Source organism: Gadus morhua, chromosome 15 (genome assembly GCF_902167405.1).
Source record: "Gadus morhua chromosome 15, gadMor3.0, whole genome shotgun sequence".
NCBI classification, from domain to species: domain Eukaryota; kingdom Metazoa; phylum Chordata; class Actinopteri; order Gadiformes; family Gadidae; genus Gadus; species Gadus morhua.
This window is the reverse complement of record NC_044062.1, coordinates 22,811,761-22,830,377: the sequence shown is the minus strand read 5'-3', so window position 1 is coordinate 22,830,377 and position 18,617 is coordinate 22,811,761. Positions and strand designations below refer to the sequence as shown.

The following is an 18,617-nucleotide window of genomic DNA, read 5'->3' as shown; positions in this document are numbered from 1 at the left end:
CGTTCCTCCAAGGACTTGCCCCGCTGCGGCTGGGACGGCACGTCCGCCTCGCCGGGCCCCCGAACCTCGATGTGGCTCTTGAGCTGGCGGAACGGGCGGAGCGGGAGCTGTCCGACCTACAGCCGTCCGGTGCCTCCCGACCTCACGTCCGGCAGGCGGACTACGAGCGGGACGAGGACAAGGACGACGAGGAAGAGTGTTTCCAGGCCTGGACCTCGCCCCAGCGTCCCCGACAGCGTCCATCACAGCGTCCACCACCCGACGACAGACGTAGGTCCGGAGCTGACCGGCGCTGTCTCCGATGCGATGAGCCAGGCCATCTGGCCCGTGACTGCCCGGCACCGGCACCACGGGCTAGACCATCTCGTCCGGCGTAAAACGGCGGCGGACCGGATTCCTGCCCCTCACCACGGTCGGTGCGCTCTGGTTGGCGGCCCGTCAATGCGCTTTGGCTGCGCAGTGGAGCTGGCCTCGATGTACAGCAGAGACTGCAGCTGAGGCTGTTACTCGAGGAGTACGGGGACATTTTCGCGGCTCGGGATGAGGACTGCAGGCGGACAGGGCTGGTGCAGCATGCCATCGACACCGGCTCTGCTCGGCCCATCCGCCTGCGGCCCCACCGATTAGCACTAGCCAAGCGCCAGGCAGCGGAGGACAAGGTACGCGAGATGGCTGCCGGGGGAGTGATCGAGCCCTCGTCCAGTCCATGGGCGGCCCTGGCCGTCCTGGTGAAGAAGAAGGACGGTAGCTGGAGGTTCTGCGTGGACTACCGGCGCCTCAACGACGTCACCCGGAAGGACTTGTACCCGCTTCAACGGATCGACGACGCCCTGGACTACTTCGGGGGGTCTAGCTGGTTCAGCTCCCTGGACCTGCGTAGCGGCTGCTGGCAGGTGGAGTTGGCGCCCGAGGCCAGACCTAAGTCTGCGTTCACCATCGGACAGGGACTGTGGCAGTTCCGTGTCATGCCGTTCAGACTATGCAACGCGCAGGCGACGTTCGAGCGGATGATGGAGAGGGTGCTGGCGAGCCCCCGGAGTCGTTGTGTCGTGTACCTGGACGATTTGTTGGTGCACGCCCGCGATTTCGGGGGGGCGCTGGCGAACCTGCGGGAGGTTCTTGGGGCCATCCACCGGGCCGGTTTCCGGCTGAACCCTGCCAAGCGTTCCCTGCTGGCCAGGGAAACGCTGTTCTTGGGGCACGTGGTGAACGAGCATGGCGTAGCCACTAACCCGGCCAAGGCGGCTGCGGTCTGGGACTGGCCGACCCCCACCAACGCCGGTGAACTGCAGAGTTTTCTGGGCCTGGCGGGGTACTACCACCGGTTCGTCCAGGACTTTGCTACGGTCGCCAGCCCCCTCCAACGTTTAACCGAGGCGGGCCGGCCGTACGTCTGGGAAAACGCCTGCCCCACGGCCTTCGCCCGACTCCAGGTGGTGCTCACCGAGGCCCCGGTCCTGGCGTACCCCGACGCTGGTCGCCCTTTCGTCCTCGACACCGATGCCAGTAACGTGGGGGTCGGTGCGGTCCTCTCCCAGGAGGTGGGGGAAGGGGACCGTCCCATCGCCTACTTCAGCCGCACTCTCAGTCGGGCGGACTGAGAGCGTGACCCGACGGGAGCTGTTGGTCCTGGCCGTGCGGCATTTCAGGCCATACCTACATGGCAAGCGCTTCCTGGTCCGCACCGACCACGCGTCCCTCACGTGGCTCCTCAGTTTTAAGAACCCTGAGGGCCAGGTGGCTCGATGGCTGGAGATTCTGCAGGAATACGACTTTGAGATCCAGCATCGGGCGGGGCGTCTCCACAACAACGCCGACGCACTCTCCCGGCGGCCCTGTGCAGTCCTGGAGTGTCGCTACTGCCTGCGACAGGAGGAGCGGGTCCACGAGTCTCCGATGGTGGTAGCTCTCCAGACCACCGAGGCTGACCAGACCATCGGTGAGGCGGAGGGGTGGCTCCTGCTGACGGCAAGTCAGTTGGAGCAGCAGCAGCGGGCCGATGAGACCCTGGCGTTGGTGAGGGACTGGCTGGAGGCGGGGCAGCGCCCCAGCTGGCCAGAGGTGTCGGCACGAGGGCCTGAGGTGCAGGCCTACCACTCCCAGTGGGGATGCTTCCGCCTCCACAACGGGGTGGTCCACCGCAGCTGGCAGGACCCTAGGGGTAAGAACAACATTCTACAGCTGTTGGTGCCCTGTGTGCTTCGTCCCCAGGTGCTACAGCTTGTCCACGGCTCGGTGGGAGCGGGGCACTACGGGAACGCCAAGACCCTGCATCGCCTGCGGGGGAGGTTCTACTGGCCGGGCTGTCAACGGGACGTGGAGCTGCATGTCCACTGCTGCGACACCTGTACGGTGCGAAAGGGCCTGCCCAGCGTTCCCACGCCCCGCTCCAGCAGTACCTGGTGGGAGCACCGATGGAACGGTTGGGGGTCGACGTCCTGCGGCCGTTTCCAGTCACAGACTCCGGCAACCGCTACGTCCTCGTGGCCATGGACTACTTCACCAAATGGCCCGAGGCGTATGCGGTGCCGGATCAGAGCGCTGCCACCACCGCGGAGAGGCTGGTGGAGGAGATGTTTGCCCGTTTCGAGGTCCCTGCCGAGCTCCACAGCGACCAGGGGCGGAACTTTGAGTCCCAGGTCTTTGGGGAGGTCTGCAGGGCAGCTAGGGGTGCACAAGACTAGGACGACGCCGCTCCATCCCCAGAGCGACGGGTTGGTGGAGCGGTTTAACCGCACCCTGGCCACCAAGCTCGCCATCCTCACCAGCCAGCACCAGCGGGACTGGGACCGCCACCTGCCCCTGGTCCTGTGGTCCTATCGGATGACAGTGCAGGAGTCCAGTCACTGCACACCGGCTGCCCTCATGTTCGGGCGGGAGCTCCGGACACCGGTGGACTTGGTGTTCGGGTCCCCGCCCGAGCCTGAGATCGCTGGGGGTGCGGCTATGGACTACTTCCGCAGGCTGAGGGATTGCCTGCTGGTGGTCCACGACTACACCCGCCAGGCTCAGGCTGCCTCAAGGGTGAGGCAGAAGAGGGGCTATGAAACTCGCTGCCGAGGACGAGTGTTCACACCCGGGGACAGGGTGTGGGTGTACTGCCCCGTCAGAAAGAAGGGGGTCTGCCCTAAACTGCGGAGCCACTGGCAGGGACCGGGGGAAATCCTCGACAGAGTGTAGGAGGTGGTGTACCGGCTGCGGTTGCCGGGGGCGTGTGGTAGTGTTGCACCAGGACAGACTCTTGCCGTACCGCCCCCTCGCCCCGGTTGTTGCTGGTGAGGGAGGCGGAACTCCTCGTGGTACCCCTGGCGGCTCCCCTGTCCCTGCCGGCTCCCCGGATGGGGCCTATGGCCCTGCGGCTACCGCCCCTAGGGGGGCTCAACGGCCGAACCGGCGGCGCCAGGCCCCTGAACACTTTAAGGACTATGTGTCGGGTGATGGGGTCGTCGGGGACGACTGACCCCTCAGATGGGAGCTGTGTAACAACCTGTGTTCTCAACATGTGTTTGTTCCCTTCCGGGTTCGTGCGGGGGATTCTGGGGGCACATGTTGTTGTTGTTGTTATTGTTGTTGTTCTGGGTCCGTTGCTAGTTGTTGGCGTTTGTGGATGATCAGTGGGGTTAATGGGTTGGGATTGTTCATTGTTGTGTGTTGTTCTGTTGTGTGTCGTTGTTGCCACCGTCACAGAGAATGACTTGTGTGTTAGTTAGGTGTGCTGTTCTATGTACGTGTTGGTGGGTTAATAAAAAGGTGGTTTCTGTAGTCAAGCGGTGTATGAGGCGCAGAACCACTATTGACCAAAAGCCTGACTCCCTGACTCCCTGTTCTTCCTGGTCGGCGCCACAGTATATTGAAGGACATGTTCATTCACAGGGACAGGAATAAAAGGCAAAGCGTGGGACGTTATGGCCAAAGAAGTTGGGTTGTTAAAATGTCCCGGTTTCCACCAACCACTATGAAATGTTCCCTTTGTCAGCGATTACTGTACCGGCCTTGCGCTGAGCTGTTTGGGGAAAATGCACAAGCAATACATTTCGCGATTGCTCGTTCATGTGACCTACAGTACAGCGGCTGCTAGGGGGTGCCCGTGGCCCAAATTACTGCCGTGGCCCACATAAATGGACCGGCCCACCGGGAAAACTCGCGATCATCCCGATGGCCACTCCGCCTCTGTACACAGACAATGCTTCATATCCTTCATAACCAAAAAGCAGTTTCCAGTTGGTTTGGCCTGGAAGTGTCCAAGTCAGTTATTAACCCAGAGAGAACTGAGATAAGTAAATGAATTAATAAATAAATCGACTTGGTTGCGACGTTGACAGTTCTGCAAGTGTTGCGTCTGAGTGATAGAGAGGTTGCGGGCGCACAGCTCAGGCTGCCGGACGGCGCTGCAAGGAACTTTTATAAATGCAATATTGTTATCCCTCAGTAATCAGCCCGAAAAGATGCCTTTTTCATTGAAAATCGAGTAGTACTATAGAGTTTGCCCGGCGCAATATTTGGCTTCCATGTTATTGTTTAGGAGCATTGCGAACGCTTCCAAATCTGCAATTCTAACCACTAATATTGCTCAAAATAGCACCAAACCTCTGCAGCAGCAGGATTAGGGTCCCTACTAGGGATGGGCGTGAGGAATCGATTACTCGAGTACTCCTCGTTACAAATGAACTCAGTTGGTGGACAGGCAAACTCGATTTTGCATGTACACACACAAATAAAGTTTTCTGAAGCAAATGATCAATTTTCTGTGCGGCGCCACTAACGCATGCCGGGGGCGCAAAGCAAATGAAATGTATCAAATTTCTGTGTGGCGCGTGCCGTGCCGTGTGCAGGCACGCCAGAATTAAAAAAGTTAAGAGATGAGGGTTAAAGCATGTAAAGAGAATGTAAATACTTTAAAGAAATAGGAGATCATAAGGTGAAATGTAAAATATGCCAAGCGAAATCGAGCTACCAGAGTAAGTACTATGCGGCAACATATGCTCCTGAAACACAACGGTGAGTTCGGGAAAGCAGACCCGCAGCAACCAAGTGTGTCGGCTATTTTCACCGCCGCAAGACGCAGCTGTATAGTGTAGACAGTGGCGGTTTTAGACACGGGCCACCCGGGCGGTGGCACGGGGCGGCACTTTTTCAAGCCACGTGGGGGGCGGAACGACCAAGTAAATAAATAAATAATAATCTGGGCTGCGAAGCGGTTTTCTATTATCTATCATATCACTGTGGGGAATTGGCGAAATGGCGCCCCCTGCGGCTGCAGGCGCTCCTGCTCGTTGAGAAGGTGTCATGCGCAGACGGAATGAAAGCAGACGGAATGAAACCCCCACTGAAGCCTGTAGTAGGTTCACGATACCTACCCCCCCCCCCCCCCCCCCCCCCCGCTTGAAGATAGTCTTGCCCGGGGCGTAACTGGACGTAGAACCGCCACTGAGGCCCCGTCCACACGAAGCCGAAACGGGCGAAACCGTTACGGTTTCGTTCTATCCGGTTTCGAAGTATCTCAGTAAAGACGAAGCCAAGCGAAACCGGGTAGATCTGTAGAAACGCTGTAGTACACAAGCCAGGCCCATAAGGGGCGCTGCTTCTGTTAAAGAAATCCAGAAGAAATGAAATAAGAAGAAGAGGCGAGCATGCGCATAAAGGCTGCCCTTATGCGCATGCTCGCATGTGATTTCTGAGACTCCGCGGGCTTAAGAGCCATTGGCTAGGAGGTCGAGGGGTGGGGCGATTACGTCATGGTTTGCGGTTTCAGTCGGTTTCAGGCGTACACACAAATCCAAAACGAAACCGGGTAGATTTGAAACCACCTCCGAGGGTGGTTTCGGAAGTTTGCGGTTTCAGTCAGCGGATTCGCTGGCTTCGTGTGGACGGAAGGCCGAACCGTACAAGACCTTTGCGGTTTCGCCTATGAAATCGGCTTTGTGTGAACGGGGCCTAAGGCCCCGTCCACACGAAGCCGAAACAGGCGAAACCGTTCGATCTATCCGGTTTCGCAGTATCTCCGTAAAGACGAAGCCAAGCGAAACCGGGTAGATCTGTAGAAACGCTGTAGTACACATTCCGAGCCCATAAGGGGCGCTGCTTCTGCTACAGAAATCCTTGCTGTTGTGAGTTCTGAGACTCCGCGGGCTTACAGTCATTGGCTAAAGGGTCGAGGGGTGGGGCGATGACGTCATGGTTTACGGTTTCAGTCGGTTTCAGGCGTCCACACGAATCCAAAACGAAACCGTGTAGATTTGAAACCACCTCCGAGGGTGGTTTCAGAAGTTTGCGGTTTCGGTCAGCGGATTCGCCGGCTTCGTGTGGACGGAAGGCCGAACCGTACAAGACCATTGCGGTTTCGCCATGAAATCGGCTTCGCGTGGACGGGGCCTAAATAGGTTAGATTGCACTCACCCAGGGAAAGATTAGGAACCATACTCAAGTTCAGCACACCACGTAGGGACAGACTTAGGTTACGGACTGTCTACCCAGGTTAATAGCGAGCTCGGTAGGTCAGATCGTAACAGCGACGTCCGAGCCTGACACCCGACACCCGGCATCTTTAAATACTAGCATCAGCATTCAGTCAACAATAGTGTTTGATTATTGGACACGGCAGGATCAGCGCGCAGGAACACGCCGTGGACCCTGAGAGAGTTGGAGAAGCTCCTAAGTGGAGCCCTGTCTGTTTATGTGTTGCGTGAATAAGTATGTCACTGCAGTTTCGCGCATGCAGTGTTGTATAGTAGCGAAGTAGAAATACTTCGTTACTGTACTTAAGTATTTTTTTGGATATTTGTACTTTACTTTACTACTTATATTTCTCTGTACTTTTACTTTTACTTCGCTACATTTTGCGAAGAAAACGGATACTTTTACTCCGCTACATTTCCCTTGAAACCTTCGTTACTCGTTACAAAATCAACTCATCTTTAGAAAAAAAAAATGAATCATGAGAGATATGAGAATAACGTTGGGGACTGTGGTAGAACACAGACTGCGAGCCTGTTTGGCGAATCAGCTGTCCCAGCGCACGTTCGCAAAGCCCCCTTGCTTAGTTACTGTTGCTACGTCGATCAAAACTCCTACGACTGTCAACACACAAATGCATGGCTAGGACGAGGGCAAGGGCTATCAAAATTCTACTATTTGTATCAGGCTGGTTTGTACACGCAGTATTACAACACTATCTTATACACTTCAATACGCTGTATATGTGCCATTTTTGCTACAAAGCTAATTTAAATACCCTTTTTGGGCAGGGACTTAAGTTTTCCGAAAATCCGCGATCCTGGATGACACCAAAATCAATATTAAGTAACGTGTACCAGCGCACACACACACACGCACACGCACGCACGCACACGCACGCACACACACGCACGCACACACACACACGCACAGACACACACACACATACACACACACACACACTTTCGGTGCTGTTTTAATAATGATAAATAATGAATCTAATTTGTATAGCACACTTTAACACTGCAAGGAGGTTTGAGTGTCCTTGATTTAAAATGAGCGGTGAGGAGGTCCTGGAGGTAGGTTGGACCGGAAGTGTTTATGGCCTTGTGGAGTTTTGCCTATTGTGTTTGTGTTAGTTGAAATAAACTCCATTATTCTCAAAATTCTGACCCTTTGCTTTTTTATTAACAGCAGTTACTTGTACTTTTACTTTCAGTACTTAAGTACATTTAATATCAGAAAAGTACTTTTGATACTTAAGTACAGTAAAGATCAGATACTTTAATACTTTTACTTAAGTACTATTCTAAAAGGTGACTTTTACTTTTACTTAAGTAATTTTCCAGTAAGGTATCTGTACTTTTACTTAAGTATGGCTTTTGAGTACTTTATACACCACTGCGCGCATGCTTGTCATGACGACTCACCCACGTTGAAGAGGTGCTTTATTCTAGAAGGAAACACGATGTGCCTGGAACCAAACCAAGTCGTGGAGTGTTGAGCTGGTACTGTCGGTGAAAAAGAGGCATAAGCGCCTGAGAAATTTCTCGTGTTGCTTCACTGCCTTATTATTCACTCTCCCTCGTTACCTAAATGGTTTTGCTTGTTATGCCGCCAATATATCTGTCCATTTTGATTCTAGTCCAATATTATGTTATCATCTTTTTTCCTTTATCCTCTGTTGATCTTTATTCTTCATTCATAATTGTTTTGAACCTGATAGACCCCCATGTTGATCTCATCTTTAACTCAACTTGAACTCTAATTGCATGCTAATTTTAACTGGTCATAATTTTACTCAACACAACATTGATACATTTACATCCAATCAGATTACAGACACTGCACTATACTTATCAATCATCAGACTGTGTTGCTTTAATATTCGCTTTGAATATAAAATGTATTTATTTAGGGTAAACAGAGAGGGGTGAAGAATGGTGCCACAGTGAAGAGAGGGGCCACAGTGAAGAGGGGCCTCAGTGAAGAGGGGCCTAAGTGAAGAGGGGCAGCCACAGTGAAGAGAGGGGCCTCAGTGAGGAGGGGCAGCCTCAGTGAAGAGAGGGGCCTTAGTGAAGAGAGGGGCCTCAGTGAAGAGGGGAGTTTCATTGAGGCCCTAACGGGATCTCTCGTGCATTTTGCGATTGCTCGTTCGCGTGACCTACGTTACATGGGCCGCCAGGGGGTGCCCGCGGCCCCGAATACTGCCGCAGCCCACATAAATGGACCGGCCCACCGGGATAACTCCAGATCTTCCCGATGGCCACTCCGCCTCTGGCCTCAGTGATGAGGAGGGGCCTCAGTGATTCGAGGGGCTACATGAGGTGAGAAGCCTCAGTGAGGAGGAGGAGACACAGTGAGCCAAGGGGCCACAATGAGGAGGAGGAGCCACAGTGAGTTGAGGGGGAGCCACAGTAAGGAGGAGGAGCCTCAGTGAGGAGGAGTGGCCAAAGTTAGTCGAGGGGCCACAGTGAGTCGAGGGGCCACAGTGAGGAGGAGCCACAGTGAGGGGGAGCAACAGTGAGGGGGAAGAGCCACAGTGAGGAGGAGGGGCCACAGTGAGATGAGGAGCCACAGTGACATGAGGAGCCTCAGTGAGGAGGAGGAGCCATAGTGAGGAGGGCGGGCCACAGTGTGGAGGAGGGGCCTTACGGTATGGCCACACTGAACGCGTTACGTGCGTTAGAGTTGTAGAAAATCGCCATTTTTGCATAGGGAACAATTGGTTTAAGCGTGTAGATGCGTTACACGCGCTAAAGCAGCGCGTTAGGCGCGTTAGCCAATTAGCGTTGAGCTTGGCCCGACGTCACTGGGAGACGGAGGACAGGCACTCCGCAGCTGATATGGAGCGCCTTTAGTTGGTGTCCTGACGGGAGATCCTGGCACCAATCCGGGCTAGCAGGTCTGAACATGGCCCCAATCAACCGAAAAATACTGCTGGAACCGGCCGTCATCCAGGCGGAATTCCTGGAGGAGGTGGTGAAACTCACCCAGCTGTGAGCGCCTACAGAGGATATCATGCACCCAAACACGACGGCGTTTGGGTTACCTACTCTCCTCGAACTCCCACAACAAATACAGTGCAGCGATGGTGGTGATCTCAGCCATGTTTGTGGAGCAAAAGAAAAGTATCTGGGGAAAATAAGTTTTGGGCGGGCTCATCTAGCTGCGTAGGCGCGTGAGGCGCGTTATGCGCGTTGAACCATTTTTGAGACACAAAATGATCAAGCGGCGCGTTACGCACGTAATCCTACGAGCGTATCGCGTTCAGTGTGGCCGTACCTTTAGTGAAGTGACGAGCCTCAGTTAGGTGAGGGCCACAGTGATAAGGAGGGGCCACCGTGAAGAGGAAGGGCCACAGGCAGTCGAGGGGCCACTGTGAGGTGAGGAACCTTAGTGAGGTGGATTAGCCACAGTGAGGAGGAAGGGCCTTAGTGAGGTGAGGAGCCTCAGTGAGGAGGAGGGGCCACAGTGCAGAGGAGGGGCCACAGTGAGGAGGAGGAGGAGCCACAGTGAGGAGCAGGAGCCACAGTGAGGAGGAAGGGCCTTAGTGAGGTGAGGAGCCTCAGTGAGGAGGAGGGGCCACAGTGCGGAGGAGGGGCCACAGTGAGGTGGAGGGGCCACAGTGAGGTGAGGAGATGAAGCCACAGTGAGGTGGAGGGGCCACAGTGAGGTGAGGAGATGAAGCCACAGTGAGGTGAGGGGAAACAGTGAGGAGGAGGACCCTCAATGAGGAGGAGGGTTCACAGTGAGGAGGAAGGGCCATAGCGTGGAGGAGGGGCCAGAGTGAGTCAAGGTGCCACAGGAGGAGGGGCCTTAGTTAGGTGAGGAACCTCAGTGAGGAGGAGGGGCCACAGTGAGTCGAGGGGCCACAGTGTGGTGAGGAGCACTGAGTGAGGAGGAGGAGGGGCCACATTGAGGAGAGGAGCCACAGTGAGGAGAGGAGCTTCAGTGAGTTAAGGAGCCACAGTGAGAGGAGGAGCTTCCGTGAGGAGAGGAGCTCCTTTGAGGAGAGGTTTGCGCCCTAGAGGCTACCGGAATCGAATAGAGACCGTAGGGAACCTTCCATTTCTGAGGGCCTTTTTCCTTTCCCTTTCTTCTTTCTCCTCCTTCCTTTTTTGTTTGTTTCACTCCTTATCCAATAGCTTCTCTGCTTCCCTCTTTTCCTTTTTCTCCTCCCACATAAAGAATTCCTCCCTATTTCTCCTGACCACCATCTTTTCATGCTGATTGGCCATTTCTTTTTTCAACTTCTTCCCCAATTCCATTCTTCCCTTTCCATCGCTGGCCAACATTCTAGACCACTGTTTGTCCAATTTCTCCTGTTGTTTTGCTGCAAACTAAAGCTTTGCTTCAGCTCTTCCTTTCGTCTCCTCTTCTCTTCCAGCCTTTCGGTGGCCGTTTTCGCTAATGACTTCCACCTCTTTTTCTCCTGCTCCTGTTTTACCTTGAGGAGCTTCATCTGCTCTTTCCTTACAATTTCTTGCTGCTTGAGGGCTCTTTGATCTCTCTTCCCCTATTTATTTATTCTCCTCTTCATACGTCATCTTCACGTTCTTTTCCTCCAGTTGGACCAATCTTTTCCTCCAGTTGGACCAAGGATGCGTCCCCCGATAACTCGTTTCCGCTGGCTAGGAAATAGATGCATATACTAAGTTGTGCCAGGCAGAACAGCGCCTCCCTGAGTGCCACCGAGGCAATGACCCCCTCATATGAGATAGGGTATGATTCATGCTGATGGGAGTAATTCCTAGACAGTGTCCCTTTAAATTAGTAAATGAGTGAAGAGCACTATTAAGGTGATACCACCTCATCTAGGTTTGTGTAAACTGCACTTAACACAGAACTCATAAACTTGTTTGCAACGTCAACTGTGCTTACATTTAGTTAATTAATGGTCCTCATCACAGCATCCCTCTCCTATCAAAGGAACCGAGAATCAATATGTTTGGGGGTTGATCTGAATATTGTGTTCATAGAACATATTAATGTAGTTAATACAGGATATACGTATGCAGGGCATGTTGCAGAAGATTAAATAATTGCCATAGGTCAGTGTTACGGCTGTATGTGTTTCCTGTGTGGTTGTGTTCCCAGTAGTGTGAGTCCCTGTTCTGTTTGCTTGTCTCCGTCCATGCTCAGGTGTGCTGCGTCAGTGGAGTTGATTAGGAGGACCTGGACCGCTCGTCAAGACTTGAGGTAAAAGCCACAGATTCCCGTTCCCATTGGGAGGATTTTGGTCATGGGACTGCTGGCTGGTCGTGCTGCCTCTCTGGGATTTTTCTTATCTTTATGATTTGGACTTTGTTGGATGCCTTAATGTCATGTATGCAAATAAATCCCACTGGTTCGGTACTTTTAAAATGTGTTCTTTCAAATTTGGGGTCAATGGTGGTTTGCTGTTAGCCCCTGTAGGGCCAACTAGAGGTGGGGCGTAATAAACAAGCGCATATGGATGCATACGATAACTTGGGGGCAGGGGGATTTGGATAAAAAATTTAGCCCATTGCTTCATATGTTTGGAAAACATCATGTGTGTAAAATATGTAATTTTGGTCATTTCTTAAAGTCCCTCAAAACCCCCAATAAGTATGAGAAACGGCACGAGCAGTTCAATTGACTAACTAAACATCCTATACAGTCACTGAATACTGAAGATTATGAAAATAAAATACATTTCTAACTGTATATGCATTTTAATGCTGAAACACTCCACTGATTGTCAAATGATTGCCCACCATGTTTGCTTACAGCGATAGCAGCGTCCATAGCAACCACGGTAGCAACGATAAAAAACTTCACACATTTTTAGAGCCGTTCTTGCAAAACAACTACGTTTTCTGCTGTGGAATAACATAGTTATTCTACATATCTGTATGAGACTGGTTTGAAGCGATGTGGTTAGTTTCACTTTTTGAGGAGGTCTGAAAAATATGGGAGCATCCATAATACACGGCATTTACCCTTAGTTGCATTTGTGGTTTTGACGTAGGCCTATACATAACTAGAGGGTGCACTGTACTATCTGCACATCCCCCCTTCTGAAGTCAAAGAACATCATCAAATTTAAATGTAAGGGTTAAAATAACCTTCCAGAACGAAAATAGTCTGAGAAATGCTCTGATTCAAAGTGCATTGGTCTACATTTCGTTCTGTGTAGCATGAAAAAAAGTCATCCAATCGTGCTCTGGTACACGATTCAATATAATAATTTTCATGACTATGAGCATGAAATCGTGTGATACCTGGTTGGAAATAGTGTAACCAGACAGTGAGTGACAGGGAGAGTCGGGCCCACCGGTGTTTCCTGCTGGCTCAGACACTACAAGTGCCTGAAGGCCTCTGTCAGGTGGTGCAGTTGTTTATACAGCCTCTCCATCTGTTGACGTATATCTGTCCGCTGGTGTGCCAGTATGGAGAAGATCCTTGAGCACGCCTCGTTGGACGCCTCCCTATGACTCATCCTGGTCTCTGGGTGTTGAACGTCCAGCTGTGGTGATGGCACAGAACACAACGCTTTGAGCATCTACATAGACTTACTTTTTTATGTTATATTACATTCATAATTGCTTGTTCTACGGGAGAATATATCTGTGAAAGCCAAGGAACGCTTGAGAGGCTTAATATAATGAGAGGCATACATAGTCCACAGTATTGTGAATGGTCATCCCTAGCCTAACGTTTGTTTTTCCCTTACACCAATAATACAATTCACCCATAAATTGATTTAGAAAATGCACACCACAATTCAGAAAATTTGATGTTTGACTTAAGATGTCCTGGGGGACCCCATGCTTAATGCATGTTCAAATGCAAATGCATGTTCAAATGTTCAAACAAAACCTACCCCACTGCATTGATGTCCAAAGAAATAATTTTACTCTGTATGGAATGACCAATTGTTTCGAGTCGATGGATGTTTGCTTCACTCATAGTGGCCCCTTTGTGTGATAGTTATGAATACTGTAGTGTCTTGATCTGGTAAAATAGAATAACCAGACCAGGGGCGGAGTGGGGCCATTTTTCATGCTGGGATTTTCCCATACTAGCCCCTTGCTCAGATATGTTGACCGGGGGATCCTGAATCCTGAATCCTGATGGTTTCGCGATTAGTCATTCGCGTAACCTAAATACAGGGAATAGTCTCCACCAGCACCAGCCACCTCCAGCTGGACAGACCTCTAGTCTCCACCAGCCCTCAATCAGTGGCTCCATGGAATATATGGTATAAACTCACACATATTTGGACACATGTACTCTCATTCACAGCTTCTCATTCAGCTTCCACAAAGGGAACACACAGGGAACCAGAGTCGTGTCCCCCACCCAGCACCTCGGAGTCGACAAAGGAAGAGTGGAGCTCTGACACAGAGCCCTCTCAGAAGCAGAAGACGGCCCACAGAAAGCAGAAGAGGTGCGCCAGGTGCGATGCCGTGCCCACGCTGTATCTCATAGAACCACGTGAGCCGTGGGACGAAGCCCTCGCTGACTGTTCTGTTCTGCCAAGGGCTCCACCAGGGGGTCTGTTCTGCTCAATGTGCCCCGCCGTCTCCCGTCCACCTGGCCTTACGACAGGTATGGTACTATTGACCTTATTCACAGTGAATGTGATTGGTTAGCACTGACTATGTTTATTAAACTGCACTTTAGTAAGTAAACGTGTGTAATGTAATTCTACTTGGTGTAGTTCTACGTGGTGTAGTTCTACCTGATGTAGTTCTATCTGGTGTAATTCTACCGGGTTTAATTCTACCTGATGTAGTTCTACCTGGTGTAGTTCTATGTGGTGTAATTCTACCGGGTGTAAATCTACCTGGTGTAGTTCTACCGGGTGTAATTCTATGTGGTGTAATTCTACCTGGGGTTACTCTCCATGATCTCTAAATGGCTAACGCTCTTAATTGGCTGCGGACAAGGAGGTCCTTTAACAGCTGCTCCGCGACGCCGAGGGTGAGAAGCCAGCGGGGGGTAGCTCTAACCTTTAGCCCTTAGCTTTGACTGAGGAGGATATTTTGGATGCAGATACTCTCAGACATTCCAGAACAGGGGACCGGATTTTAGAAGCATTTTGCCACTTTGTGGCCACGCTCCGGGCCTCCGTAAGTGCCGCACTACGCACACACATTCCACATTGTTGGATTTGAATACAATACATGATTTAATGCATCATTTGTGCATGTAAGCTGAATGGGAGTCCTGGCTGTACTTACCTCAAATGGAAAAGGAATCGTTTCCGATCGTTATTATTTATCGTGCTTCTCTTGTTTAGATTCTGACGGAGAGGAGATCGGAAACGGTAGTTTACTGCAGGTTCTATGCAAGCAGAGGACACGAGTGAAGGACCAAATTAGGCGATTTAACCGAAGCAGAGCCTATAAATGGACACACTGGTGTAGTTTATCATCTGCTATCGTCTCATTCTGGAGGACACCTGGTCCAGGAATGAACCAGGTGTTGTGCGTGGGGAAATGTAATTTGAGGAATGTAACGTGTTGATTTGCATGCTGAATATATGACGTTTTTCTGCTTCTCTTTCAGTCAAGTGGACTCCTTGTTGGAGGAATTCACACCAGAGGGGGAAGGAGCTTGAACCAAGGAGCACTTGCAATACTTTTGTTTTTTAATATTATACATAAAGAGTGCATTTGTATCACATATTTATAAAGATGCCATGACAAATATAAATTAAAACATTAACTTTTGAACGATCTCTTTGTTTGTCTCCATATTGTCAAACAATATCTTGCATGGATTGTCTCGCCAAAACAAATTTGTTAGTTCTGAATACATTATATTTACAATGACCATCGGAGCATCGGAGCGAAGATGATGAGGATGCCCTCCGGGGAGACGGTGGACTCCAGCGCCATGGTGTCCACTCCCCCTTGTATGAGGTAGCGGCGACTGAACTGTCGGGTCATGGTGCCGGATCCGTCCTTCTACACACGGACAACATCAGACTCACTTAAATTACATCTAATTGTTAAAGTACACAACAGTAACATTCTTAATGGTTGGTTCCTCAACAGCTACATAGCAACAACAATACAGATTATGTAAATACAGATATGTAAAAATAAGTAGCACATGCGTAAAGTGATCAAGTGATAGTGGTACCAGCCACGGTTTATTCTAGTGCAAAAATGCTGTGCAATTACAGAAAAACATGTATTTAAAGTCTCTTTTGTTTTAGTTTGCGTGGGGTTGGTTTGGGGGTAGTGGATTCCTCCAGGAGCCTGACTGCTTGGAGGAAACATCAAGCAAACATACAAATTACTTTAGGCTTTACTTGTTACTAATGTCTTAGTTTCTCTTAATATACTTACTTTATTTTATTGTATTATTTATTATTATGATCTATACTGCTACAGGGTTAGGGTTAGGGTTGGGGGGGGGCTTTGTTGCCCACCAAGGTATTCGCAGTGTTTTCTATACCTATGTAAGTGATAAAAAAAACATGCGTCCAATGTGCCCACCTTCTTCTCTTCGTGCTTCCCCTGGACCTCCACGAAGTCTCCGCTGACCTTGACCAGCAGGTCCTCCGGGCTGAAGAGCTTCACGTCCACGTGGACCGTGAAGCCGCTGGGGTCGCAGTTAAACTGCCCACACATGGACATTGTTATGGCTTCTGGACATAATGTTTATTTATTGAAACTTTATTTATTCAGGGAAGGCCATTGAGAGCAGGCTCACTCTAATACAGGAAACTCCAGATGGCCACTCACACTCTGAACCAGACCATGAGTGACAAGGAAAGTTGGGCCCACCTGTGTTCCCTGCCGGCTCAGGAACTCCCTCAAACGCCTGGAGGACTCTTCCCCGCGGCGCTCTTGTGTTCATCGAGGGACTACCTCTCTTGCTGCAGCCGTGTCCGATGGTTCGCCAGAATGGAGGAGAGGTTTGAGTGGGCACTCTCGAAGTTCGACCCCACAGCACTGCTCCTGGTCTCCTGGGTGTGTATATATTAAAGATATAAATATATATATAGAAAGTTTCAGCATGTATGGCAATCAATACTTAGTTGCAGCTCCTTTTGCCTGAATTGCTGCAGCAATACGGCGTGGCATGGAGTCGACCAGTCTGTTGCACTCCTCAGGTGTTATGAGAGCCCAGGTTGCTTTAATAGTGGCCTTCAGCTCTTCAGCATTGTTGGGTCTGGCATCTCGCATCTTCCGCTTCACAATACCCCATAGGTTTTCTATGGGGTTAAGGTCAGGTGAGTTTGCAGGCCAATCAAGAAGAGGGATACCATGGTCCTTAAACCAGGTACTGGTAGATTTGGCACTGTGTGCAGGTGCCAAGTCATGTTGGAAAATGAAATCGTCACCTCCATAAAGTTGGTCCGCGGCAGGCAGCATAAAGTGTTCTAAAACTTCCTGGTAGACTGCTGCATTGACCCTGGACCTCAGGAAACACAGTGGACCAACAGCAGCAGATGACATGGCACCCCAGACCATTACTGACTGTGGAAATTTTACACTGGACTTCAGGCAACGTGGATTCTGTGCCTCTCCTGTCTTCCTCAAGACTCTGGGATCTTGATTTCCAAAGGAGATACAAAATTTACTTTCATCTGAAAACATAACTTTGGACCACTCAGCAGCAGTCCAGTCCATTTTGTCTTGAGCCCAGGCGAGACGCTTTTGACGTTGTCTCTTATTCAAGAGTGGCTTTACACGAGGAATGCGACAGCTGAAGCCCATATCTTGCATACGTCGGTGTGTGGTGCTTCTTGAAGCACTGACTCCAGCTACAGTCCACTCTTTGTGGATCTCCCCCACATTTTTGAATCGGTTTTGTTTGACAATCCTCTCCAGGGCGCGTTTATCCCTCTTGCTTGTACACTCTTTTCTACCACATCTTTTTCTTCCCTTCGCCTCTCTATTAATGTGCTTGGACACAGAGCTCTGGGAACATCCAACCTCTTTGGCAATGACCTTTTGTGTCTTGCCCTCCTTCTTTAAAGTATCAATGGTCATCTTTTGGATATAGAAAGAGAGAGAGAGAGAGAGAGAGAGAGAGAGAGAGAGAGAGAGAGAGAGAGAGAGAGAGAGAGAGAGAGAGAGAGAGAGAGAGAGAGAGAGAGAGATACGTAGTAAATAGATAGATAGATAGTGTCGTGGAAATATCAATCATAACTATAAATATACAATTATATACAAATTATATTAACCTTGTTTATATAATTATTATGCACATTAGAAGGAACTGTATACATTCTCCCTGCACCTTAAAACACATCCCTTCCTCTCTTTTAACTGAGAGAGGTTAAGGTAATTCGGATTTGAGTTCCCACTGGAGCCAGTCAGTCTGGTATTGAGAACAGGCCAATTGACTGACTTCATTGTTGTGTAAACTTGTTTACAGCCATGTCTTACAGACCTGCAGACATGTCCAATTAACACCTATTGTATGACAAATTTACTTGGCCTTAAGTCACTCCCACTCCCTACCATCAATGAAAACGTTTCACTATAAGAATCTTGGTCATCTATTGTCTCGTTGAATGTATTCTTGGTAACTTTGCTGCCAGTACTTCTCCCATGATCATGCCTTAAGATTAAATCAAATAGGGTTAGGGTTAGAAGGCTAAGGCTCTTAACCTTAGCCTTCTGACCTCCCTTCCCTGTCGTGTAAAAAAATTAAAAATGAATAGTCTAGTCCAGCCTTAGCAATGCAACGAGCCAACAGCACGGGAAGAGTGAGAGTTATAAGCACAACTAAAAACAGTCCTCTCCTAAGGGAAATGCAAATCCTCAAGACAAATAATAGCATTATCACACAAGCTGCGTGTCTTAGTGTTTATTTTGTATTTTCTCCACAGGTTTCATTCCCGTGACGTTATAATGAAGCTACCATCATTACTAGGCCTATTAAAGTACTTTAAACTATTACCAACATACTCATTATTGCAGTACTTTAAACTATTATTACCATACTCAATAGGCTACTAGGCCTATTAATCTCCTTAAAACTATAATTAACATAGTACTCATTACTGGCCTATTAAAGTACTTTAAACCAGTATTACCATGCTCATTACGAGGCCTGTTACAGTACTTATAGTATTGCCATAATCATTACTAGGCCTATTACAGTAGGCCTACTATAAACTATTATTAACATACTCTCTGGGCAATTTCTTTTCTGTCCAGTCTGTC

At 50.0% G+C, this 18,617-nt stretch overlaps 2 protein-coding genes across 2 annotated transcripts in view; both read right to left on the bottom strand.

Annotated features, from left to right (window-relative positions):
* The window catches only part of srbd1 (S1 RNA binding domain 1), a 142,266-nt gene extending 127,377 nt beyond the window's left edge, over window positions 1-14,889 (bottom strand). The window contains exons 1-2 of the mRNA XM_030378824.1: window positions 14,667-14,889; window positions 12,755-12,946 (exon numbers count right to left, since the gene is read on the bottom strand). The gene's annotated coding sequence lies outside the window, so the exon portion shown is untranslated. The remainder of the gene's footprint in view (window positions 1-12,754; window positions 12,947-14,666) is intronic.
* A 166-nt stretch (window positions 14,890-15,055) lies between these two features.
* LOC115560381 (alpha-crystallin B chain) lies at window positions 15,056-17,848 on the bottom strand. Its single transcript, XM_030379786.1, has 4 exons — window positions 17,839-17,848; window positions 16,224-16,285; window positions 15,933-16,055; window positions 15,056-15,395 (listed from the first exon to the last, which is right to left on the bottom strand). The coding sequence occupies exons 1-4, from the start codon at window positions 17,846-17,848 to the stop codon at window positions 15,252-15,254; spliced, it is 339 nt and encodes a 112-aa protein (XP_030235646.1). The 3' UTR covers window positions 15,056-15,251.
* Between the last annotated feature and the right edge of the window lie 769 nt (window positions 17,849-18,617).

Coding starts and splice junctions, on each gene's coding strand:
- LOC115560381 (XM_030379786.1), bottom strand. Junction 16,056..16,223: donor TGAGCCGGCAGGGAACACAG/GTGGGCCCAACT, acceptor ATGTGTGGGCAG/TTTAACTGCGACCCCAGCGG. Junction 15,396..15,932: donor GGAAGCACGAAGAGAAGAAG/GTGGGCACATTG, acceptor GTCCGTGTGTAG/AAGGACGGATCCGGCACCAT.